The sequence below is a fragment of the Cyanistes caeruleus genome, chromosome 27 (assembly GCF_971803275.1).
Source record: "Cyanistes caeruleus chromosome 27, bCyaCae1.hap1.1, whole genome shotgun sequence".
In the NCBI taxonomy this organism is placed as follows: Eukaryota; Metazoa; Chordata; class Aves; order Passeriformes; family Paridae; genus Cyanistes; species Cyanistes caeruleus.
The window spans coordinates 5,159,744-5,169,587 of record NC_141727.1 but is presented as its reverse complement, the minus strand read 5'-3'; the positions used below and the strand labels follow the sequence as shown (position 1 = coordinate 5,169,587).

The 9,844-nt window shown below is 62.8% G+C and overlaps 1 protein-coding gene across 2 annotated transcripts; it reads left to right on the top strand.

Annotated features, from left to right (window-relative positions):
• The first annotated feature begins 2,807 nt into the window (after positions 1 to 2,807).
• On the top strand, positions 2,808 to 7,300 carry DLX3 (distal-less homeobox 3). Of its 2 annotated transcripts, XR_015279529.1 has the most exons (4): positions 2,808 to 3,393; positions 3,918 to 4,108; positions 5,801 to 6,633; positions 6,664 to 7,282. XR_015279529.1 is itself a non-coding variant. In XM_086864460.1 (3 exons), the coding sequence occupies exons 1-3, from the start codon at positions 3,075 to 3,077 to the stop codon at positions 6,125 to 6,127; spliced, it is 837 nt and encodes a 278-aa protein (XP_086720586.1). In that variant the 5' UTR covers positions 2,808 to 3,074; the 3' UTR covers positions 6,128 to 7,300. The 2 variants fall into 2 exon arrangements, 1 of the variants encoding a protein (XP_086720586.1); XM_086864460.1 differs by having other exon boundaries at positions 5,801 to 7,300.
• Positions 7,301 to 9,844: the final 2,544 nt, after the last annotated feature.

Below are 9,844 nucleotides of genomic sequence, written 5' to 3'. Positions count from 1 at the left end.
GCCCTAATCCCCCCGGGGTAGGACCCCCTACCTGGCACCTCTTTGGGATGAGACCCCCCCATGGGATGTCCCCCGCCCCCCCCAGTGACAAGAGGCCACATCGGGACCCCGAGAGCGACCCCGGGGCGGGGCCCTGCAGGGACCCGGCCGTGGGGACGCGACCGCCGCTGTCCCGCCGGGCTGTCCCCGTCCCGACCCCGGCAAATGTCACCGGGAGCCACCGCACCGCTCCCACCGTGCCAGGAAATCCGGGGCTGGGGGGCTGCAGGATGTGCGCTGTCCCCCGCCCGATGTCCCCGTGCCCCTGTGCCGTGTCACTGGAAACAGTGACGGCAGCAGGGACACCGCGGGCAGCCGGGCCTGGCACGGGGACCTCCTTGTCCCCTGTCCCCTGTCCCCATCCCCTGTCCCCATCCCCTGTCCCCACGCCCCGGCCCCGCCCCTCGTGCCCCGGTGACATCAGTGACGTCACCCCCGCGGTGTCATTGCCCCCAAAGGCCACGAGGTGACGCCATTGACCCAAAGATGCTCGGGGGGGGGGTTGGGGGTGATCGGGGACCCCCCCCAGCCCCATCCCCCGCGGCTGTGGCAGGGCTGGGGACACACGCGGGGACTCCCGGGGGCACTGCCGGGCTCCGGGACCCCGCCAGTCTGGGGGTGACGCGGGGGGACCCTCCGGCCTTTTCGGGGGACATGGGGAAGAAACCCCTCAGCCTTGGGGGGGTCGCGGGGGGGACCCCACAGCCCACAGGGGACACTCGGGGGGTGCTGAGCGGAGCCTGTGCTCAGCCCTGCCCGTGGATCCCCCTTCTGTCCCCCTCCCCAGTCCCGGATTTGGGGTTCCACAGCTCTCAGCCCGGCCCGGCCGCTCCAGAGCTCCCAGTCCCAGACTGGTTGGGGACTGGCCGGACCCGCTCCCGCTCCCCCTCTGCCCTCCCCGGCCTCCAGCCCCACAACCGGCTTTTCCTGCCGCAGCTGCCGCTCCCGGCGGGGCCAGCCCTGGCGACAGCGCGGCTGGGGACCTGGCGTGTCCCAGCGGCTCCTGGGGACCCTCCCAGGGAATCCCGGCGCGGCTCCCAGGGCTGGGCTGGTCCCCGACACTTCTGTCCCCTCGGAATGAATTCCTCGAACTCCCGGCTACAATTCCCACGTGGGAAGTGAGGCCGTTCCCCAGGCTTCGGCTTGGCCTCCTGCAGAGCCTCCTGCTTCCCTTGGGGGTTCGTCTCTGTTCTGCTTATCTGTTTCTATTATTTCCATTTCTTTCTACTTGAGTCATTTCTATTTCTGTTTGTCCTTTTCCTGTTCTTGCTCTTATTCCTACTCCTATTTATTCCTATTCCTACTTCTAACCCTATTCCTGCTCGGATTCCTGTTCTTCCTCGGCATTCTTATTCCTCATCCTATGCACTCCTATTCCTATCTGTCCCTTTCCCATTCCCATTCCCATTCCCATTCCCATTCCCATTCCTATTCCCATTCCCATTCCTATTCCTATCCCTGTTCCCATTCCCATTCCCATTCCCATTCCCATTCCCATTCCTATCCCTATTCCTATTCCTATTCCTATTCCTATTCCCGTTCCCGTTCCCGTTCCCTTTCCCTTTCCCGCTCCTTTCCCGTTCTCCATTTTTCTCCCTCTTTCCCCGCGGTGCCGGCGGTGCCGGGACTCGAACCCCCGGACCTGGCGGTGCCGGGACTCGAACCCCCGGACCTGGCGGTGCCGGGACTCGAACCCGCGGTCCCGGAGGTGCCGGCGGTGCCGGGACTCGAACCCGCGGTCCCGGCGGTCCCGGCGGTGCCGGCGGTGCCGGGACTCGAACCCGCGGTCCCGGAGGTGCCGGCGGTGCCGGGACTCGAACCCGCGGTCCCGGGGACGCGCTGCAGTTCCCGCCGTGGCCGCCAAACGGAGCCGTTGCCCCGCGCAGCGGAACGGGCGGGGGGACCCGGGGGACACCGCGGGGACATCGGGGGGGGACACAGGGGACAGGAGGGGACACTCAAGGGACACACAGGGGACAGCCCCCCCCGGGTCACGGGCCCAGCCCCCTGCCAGTCCCCCGGTTCCTGCCAGAGGAAGTTCCTGCCAGCAGAAGCAGAGACCACCCCCCCAAAAAACGCCCCCCCTTGCAAAGCGCCCCCTCCCCGGGTGCTGGGGGGGTGGGGACAGCCCTGCGGGTGGCAGGAGGGGACCAGAGCTGGCCCGGGTCCCCCGGCTGGGCCACGCTGCTGCGGGTCCTTGGGGCAGAGGAGGGGTCACGGCCCTGAGGGGAGTGGGAGAGGGGCGCAGACCCCCGGGGGGTGTCCCCCCCAAAATCAGGGCTTGTCACTGCCCCGAGGTGACACGGGGGGAGCGTGGCAGGGTTGGGGGTACTGAGGATCCTCGTGGGGGCTTTACCCGGGGGGTGGTGTTGGACTGGGGGACGCTGCTGGGAGAAGGCGGAGCGGGGGAGAAGTGAGGGGGGGCCATAAACAAACCCCTAAAGCCCCCCAGCCCCAAGCACGGATCCATCCCAGTCCCAAACCCCACCCCCCCTTTCCCTGCCCCCCAACAAACAGCCCCAAACACTCCTCCAAATAATCCCCGCGCGGCCCCGAAGTCTGCCTGTAAACCCGCCCTGTCCCCCCAGTGTCCCCTGTGTCCCCAGGGCCCCCCTGTCCTGCAGACAGGACCCTGCACACTTTATTTATTCCCTCAGCCTCCTTCACCCACTCTTTGTTGTTTCTTGAGAGAGAGCGAGAAGGGGGGAAAAAAAAAAAAAAAAGAAAAAGAAAAAAAAAAGAAGAGAGAGAGAGAGAAGAAAAAAAAAAACCCACACAGGAGGAGGCAGGAGCCTATTTTGCCTCCCAGGCAATATTTCTGGAGCCAATCGGAATGCGCACCCACCCTGCCCTGCTCCCTAATTAAAGGCTTTAAGCAGGCGGCCGGGGCCGGAGGTTTGGGCACAGTCTCTCGGTGGCTCCTCGCGAAGCAGCCGCAGCGCCGGATCCCGCTCGGGGCACGCCAGGCCTCGGCAGCCGCCAGGTTGGGGGGTCCCCGGCCCGGGCAGGCAGCTGCCCCCTCCCCGCTGCCAGCGATGAGCGGCTCTTTCGATAAGAAGCTCTCCAGCATCCTGACGGACCTCTCGGGCTCGCTGAGCTGCCATGCAGCCTCCAAGGATTCTCCCACCCTGCCGGAGTCCTCGGTCACCGACCTGGGCTACTACACGGGCCAGCACGACTACTACCCGGGCCAGTCGTACGGGCAGCCCGTGGGCCACTACCCCTACCCCCAGTTCAACCTCAACGGCATCGGCACCGCCGGCACCTACTCGCCCAAATCCGAGTATTCCTACAGCCCCTCGTACCGCCAGTACGGCCACTTCAGGGAGCAGCAGCTCCCGGCGCAGGAGGCAGGTACGGATGTCTGGGGGGGCCGGGGGCTGCTCCCCTGGGCTTCCAGAGGGGCTTGGGGGGCTTTACCCCTCGGGGTGTCCCTGGTTTCAGAGGGGTTTTACCCCTCGGGGTGTCCCCGGTTTCAGAGGGGTTTTACCGTCGGGATGTCCCCGGTTTCGGGGGGTTTGTGCCCCTTGGGGTGTCCCCGGTTTCAGAGGGGTTTTACCCCTCGGGGTGTCCCCGGTCTCGGGGGGTATTACCCCTCGGGATGTCCCCGGTTTCGGGGGGTTTTACCCCTCGGGATGTCCCCGGGATGGGGACAGGGGGTTGCTGGCGGCTCCTGGGGCTCAGCCGCTCCCGGTGTTCCCGTGGGGGCTCAGAGGGGTCCGCGCCGGCCGCAGAACCCGGGACACGTCCCAGGAGGGTCCCCGAGGTTGTCGCAGGGGACGGGGCTCCGCCAGCACCCCGAGCGGGGTGACACCGAGCTGGGGACAGGGCTGGGCAACCTGGGAGCCCTTCTCGGCTCACCCCGCGCCCTCTCGCAGTGTCCGTGAAGGAGGAGCCGGAGCCGGAGGTGCGGATGGTCAACGGGAAGCCCAAGAAGATCCGCAAGCCCCGCACCATCTACTCCAGCTACCAGCTGGCCGCCCTGCAGCGCCGCTTCCAGAAGGCGCAGTACCTGGCGCTGCCCGAGCGCGCAGAGCTGGCGGCACAGCTGGGGCTCACCCAGACCCAGGTAAGGGCTGAGCCCCCTCCCCCGGCACCCCAAATCCCCACCGCGGGCAGCGCAGGGGGAGCCGCGGCCGCCGCCGCCCTGGAAATCCTGGATTTGGGAAGGGCTCGGTTCCCGGGGAGCCGGGAGGGGTTTGGGGCTCACAGGGCTGGGGTTCCCCGCTCCGTTGTGGGGTTCCCGGGGCGAGGTTTCCCCCTTGGAGCGGATCCGCTCTGACGAGGGAATGGTGGAGGGGACGGAGCCCGGCCGTGCCGCACTCGGCAGTTTCGGGGTTCATCCCAGTCCCTCTGGAGCCGGCCCCATCCCAGACCTCGCTGTGCCGCAGGGTTTGGGGCTGGATCCTGCCCCGGCAGATCCCGGGTCACGGCACACCCGCTGTCCCAGGAATGTGGGGCACCAAGTCCCGGGCGCGCCAGGACGCTCGGGATGAGCCCGGGGAGCCGCAGCAGCTCCTGACCCCAAATCCTGCGGGGACACGGGGACCTGCGGCCGGAGCCTGCTCCCACCGCCCGCACTCCCCAGAGCTCCCCCTGGCTCGGGCAGGGAGAAGGGATTTGGGGAGCGGTTCCACACCCGCTGTCCCCGGCGCTGGGGTGGCCCTGCAGGCTGGACTGGAAGAGCCGGGACGTGCGGGATGGGCTTCTCCTCCTCCCCGCCAGCCGCCCGAATTCGGGGCGAAGCTCTGGCTCTCGGGGTCCCGCCTGGCGCGGGGACAAATGGTGGCCTCGGCTGGGTGGGGAGCGGGGCTGTCTGTCCCCGCTGTCCCCGCTGTCCCCGCTGTCCCCGCAGCCCGTGACTCCCCCGCGCCCCAGCGCGGTGCCCTCCCTGCCTCGGGGCCGGCGCCGGCGCCCTTGTGCCGCCCTTGGCCTTCCTCCTCCTCCCTTGGGCGATGAAGCAATCGGGGACACTCGGCAAAGGGCTGACGGAGCGCGTCACCCGCTCCCAGAGGGACATCCTGTTTGGGTGACAGCACCGCCACCCCCGCCCCTCGCCCAGGGCCAAGGGCGTCCAGCGCCGCCTCGCCCAGCGCGGGGACGCTCCCGACGCCCCGAGAGTGGCGTGACGGGCTCCTCGTGACGCCCGTGTCCCCACAGGGGTCCCTGCCACACCAGTTGTCACACGGCTGCTGTCCCCAGGGCACGGTGTGTCCGTGGGGTGTCCCTGGGGTGTCCCTGGGGTGTCCCTGGGGTGTCCGTGCTCTCTGTCACGCTCACACCAAGGGTGACTTTCCGTGTGTCCCACGACATCCCTGTCCCGAGCAGTTTCCTGCCAAGCACCGTGTGGGGTCCCCGTGATGTCCCTTCCTGTGTCCCGTGTCCCTTCCTGTGTCCCTCCCGTGTCCCTGGGGTCCTCCTGTGACCCCCGTGTCCCTGGGGTCCTCCTGTGACCCCCGTGTCCCTCCCATGTCCCTGGGGTCCCTGTGACCCCCGTGTCCCTCCCGTGTCCCTGGGGTCCTCCTGTGACCCCCAGGTCCGTTCCAGTGGCCAGGGAAGTTCCCAGTGATCCCCAAATCTCTCCCCGCGTGTCTGGGCTGCCCGTGACCCCCTTGTCCGGTGTCCCTACGGTCCAAACCGTCCCCTCGCCTCTGTCCCCTCCGTCCCATTCCCGTGCCGGCTCCTGGCCCAGCTCCCCGTGCCCATCCCATCCTCCCGTTCCCTTCCGGGGGCTCTGACCCTTCTCCCCTCCATCCCCCAGGTGAAGATCTGGTTCCAGAACCGGCGCTCCAAGTTCAAGAAGCTCTACAAGAACGGCGAGGTTCCCCTGGAGCACAGCCCCAACAACAGCGACTCCATGGCCTGCAACTCCCCTCCCTCCCCGGTGTGGGACAGTCCCGGCGGCAGCGCCCGGACCCCGCTGCCGCAGCCGCTGCCCTACAGCTCCTCTCCGGGGTTCCTGGAGGAGCACAACCCCTGGTACCACCCCCAGAGCCTCAGCGGCCCCCACGGACCCCACCAGCCGCAGGCGGCCCCCCCGATGCACCACCCGTCCCCCGGGCCCCCCAGCACGGGCGCCGTGTACTGAGGGTGGCCGGGGGGCTCAGAGACTCTGCACAGCTCCTTGGCCTCCTTTTCTCCCCCCTCAAACCCCCTCCGCCCCCCTTTTGGTTTTGTCTCCTTATTTTTTTCCTAAAATGAAAAAGCAAAAAAAAAAAAACTAGAAACAAGCGACGACCAACAAAGCAAAGGAAAGGACCCCCCCGTGCACCCCTAAAAATCCTCTCTCCTCACCCCCCTGCTCATCTCAGGAACCAGAGGACTGCAAAGGCTTCAGACGCTCCCAGCGCAGGAAAAGGCGGAAAACCCAAAAAGGTGGAAAATCCAAAGGTGGAAAATCCAAAAAAGTGGAAAATCCAAAGGTGGAAAATCCAAAGGTGAAAAATCCAAAGGTGGAAAATCCAAAGGTGGAAAATCCCAAAAAGGTGGAAGATCCAAAGGTGGAAAATCCAAAAAAGTGGAAAATCCAAAGGTGGAAAATCCAAAGGTGAAAAATCCAAAGGTGGAAAATCCAAAGGTGGAAAATCCAAAAAGGTGGAAAATCCAAGGGTGGAAAATCCAAAGGTGGAAAATCCAAAAAGGTGGAAAATCCAAAAAGGTGGAAAATCCCAAAAGGTGGAAAATCCAAAGGAGGAAAATCCAAAAAGGTGGAAAATCCAAAGGTGGAAAATCCAAAAAGGTGAAAAATCCAAAGGTGGAAAATCCAAAAAGGTGGAAAATCCAAAGGTGGAAAATCCAAAAAGGTGGAAAATCCAAAGGTGGAAAATCCAAAAAGGTGGAAAATCCAAAGGAGGAAAATCCAAAGGTGAAAAATCCAAAGTTGGAAAATCCTTCTGCTCCTCCTTAATTTGTGAAGATTTTTCCATCAGACCCCCCCAGCCCCGCTCAGATAAATCCGGGACCCCCCAAGAGCCTCATCCCGACCCCTCACCGGAGCCTTCCCCGCTGGGGTGACCCCGGGAGTGACCCCGGGAGTGACCCCGGGAGTGACCCCGGGAGTGACCCCGGGATGGAGGATTTGTGTCGCCGCTGTCGCGACAGGGAGGGGTCTGTCCCCAGCGGCTTTGGGGGGCACGGAGCCCCCCACGGGAGCAAAGCGGGACCCTCATCCCAGCCGGAATCACCCGGGACCATGCTCGGACCAGAAGGTGGTGATTTAAAATTAAATAAAATAAATATTTAAAAAAAAAAAAAAAAAAAATTTGGGTGGGGAGGAGGGGGGTGTGGGGAGGGAAATATTTTAATATTTAAGCAGTTCAGGAATGGTTTTAAGTTATTGTTTAAAGAGAAAAACTCGTGTTCATCTCCGTTTTCTGGCTGTGCCTCCAGCTGTGGGTAAAGGAACGGCGAAAATGCCTTTTTTTTAGGAAATCGACGACTTATTTTAAAGGAAAAAAAAAAAATAACCGAGCTCTTTCCTATTTTTTAAGAGAATAATGCTATTTTTTTAAGCAGAAAGTGCCGTTTTAAGGAGTGTTCATAGTGTTGTACAGTCCCGGGGATTTATTTATGTTGCCTTCTATAAATAGGGGTGTTTTGGGGGGAAAAAAAAAAGGGAGTGTACATAAGGTTCGTTTGTATAAAGTTGTTCCAAACCAAACTGGTTTCGGTCTGGTTTTTTTTTTTTTTTGTCTATAATTTTTATTTTATTTTATTTTTTTTAAGGAAACCCCCCCCTGTTGATGGGAACCCCCCTTGGGTGTCCCCGAATGTCCTTTGCTCCTTCCCCAGGGATCCAGAGCCGGGCTGGAAATGTTCAGTAATAAAAATTCTGGTTTTAAAGCTCCAAACACCATTCCCCGCCCCCCCACGGTTTCAGGAGGTTTTTGGGGAGCAGGGTTTGGGTTTTTTCCACCTTGGAAATGTGGATTTAACCCCTCTGTCGGTCATTTTTTGGGGGGACAGCTGGGCTGATTTTTGGGGTGGCACGGGCTGATGTTGGCTCACCCCAAATCCCGCTTTGTCCTGCTCAGAGGGGATTTTGGAGCAGGAAAAGGAAATTTTTCCTGGTTTTCAGAGTATTCCCCAAACGGCCACGGGACCGGAGAGCTCCCAGCCCTGCGGAGCGCGAGGGTGGCTGAGTGCCCCAATGTCCCTTTTTGGGGACAACCAGAGGGGGGACAGGACCAACCCCCCCAAAAATCCCCCAATCCCACCGGATCCGCCCATTCCCTGCGGAGCCGGCGCCGTCCCCGGCAGCGCTGGAGGGTTCGGGGCGCTCCGGTGACCCCAAAACCCCCCATCAGTGACATCCCCAGGGCTGGCTGCGGTGGCCCTGTCCTGCTGTCCCCGGGGTCACCCCAAACCCAGCCCCGTTCCCTCGCGGGGGGCTCCCGGCTCTCAGCTGTGTCCCCACGGCCCCCATCCCCAAATCCGGGCAGGAACAGCCTCGCCCCTCGCCCCCAAATCCCCCCTCAAGCTGCGCCCCCAAGCCCCATTCCCAACCCCTGGGGAAGAGCAGGAACCGGGGCCGGGAGCCCCGCGGCCTCAGCCGGCGCTGGGGAGGTTTCGTTTCATTCTTGGGCTTTTATTTTTTTTGTTTTGTCTTTTCAAATTTCTTTTTTTTTTTTTTTGGTTTTTTTTTTTCATTTAGAGGAGGAGGAGGAGGAAAAAACCCAGGAAGGGTGCGGGTTACATATCCAGGGATTATGTAAATCCCGGGTGCCGCAGCGCCCCGGGGAATGCGCTCCGGGAAAAGCTTTGGGATCAAGGGGCTCCTGCAGCCCCCCATCCCATCCCATCCCATCCCCCAGAGGGTCCCCCCGGGCTCCTGCCCCCCTTTTGTCCCCCCGAATCCCCGTCTCCAGCCCCGGAGCGTCTCCCACAGCTCTCCCGGCCCAGGCGTGGCCGAGAACGCCCCGGAATTCCCCAAAAAGCGGCTGCGGGACCCCGAGATCCCCCCGGGGCCGGGCTCGGTGTCCCGGGACACTCGGGATGGGGATGGGATGGGATGGGATGGGATGGGATGGGGATGGGGATGGCGTGAGGATGAGGATGGGATGGGATGGGATGGGATGGGATGGGGATGGGATGGGGATGGGGATGGGATGGGATGGGATGGGATGGGATGGGATGGGATGGGATGGGATGGGATGGGATGGGATGGGGATGGGATGGGGATGGGGATGGGATGGGATGGGATGGGATGGGATGGGATGGGATGGGATGGGGATGGGGATGGGGATGGGATGGGATCCATGGGATGGGATCCATGGGATGGGGATGGGATCCATGGGATGGGATGGGATGGGATGGGATGGGATGGGGATGGGGATGGGATGGGATGGGGATGGGGATGGGATGGGATGGGATGGGATGGGATGGGATGGGATGGGATGGGATCCATGGGATGGGATGGGATGGGATGGGGATGGGGATGGGGATGGGGATGGGGATGGGGATGGGGATGGCATGGGGATGGGATGGGATGGGATGGGATGGGATGGGATGGGATGGGGATGGGGATGGGGATGGGGATGGGGATGGGGATGGGATGGGATGGGATGGGATGGGATGGGATGGGATGGGATGGGATGGGATGGGATGGGAATGAGGATGGGGATGGGATGGGATGGGATGGGATGGGATGAGGATGAGGATGAGGATGGGATGGGATGGGATGGGATGGGATGGGATGGGATAGGATGGGATCCATGGGTTGGGATGGGGATGGGATGGGATGGGGATGGGGATGGGAGCCAGGGACAGGCTCCCCACAGGGGTGGGGACATCGCCCCAATGTCTC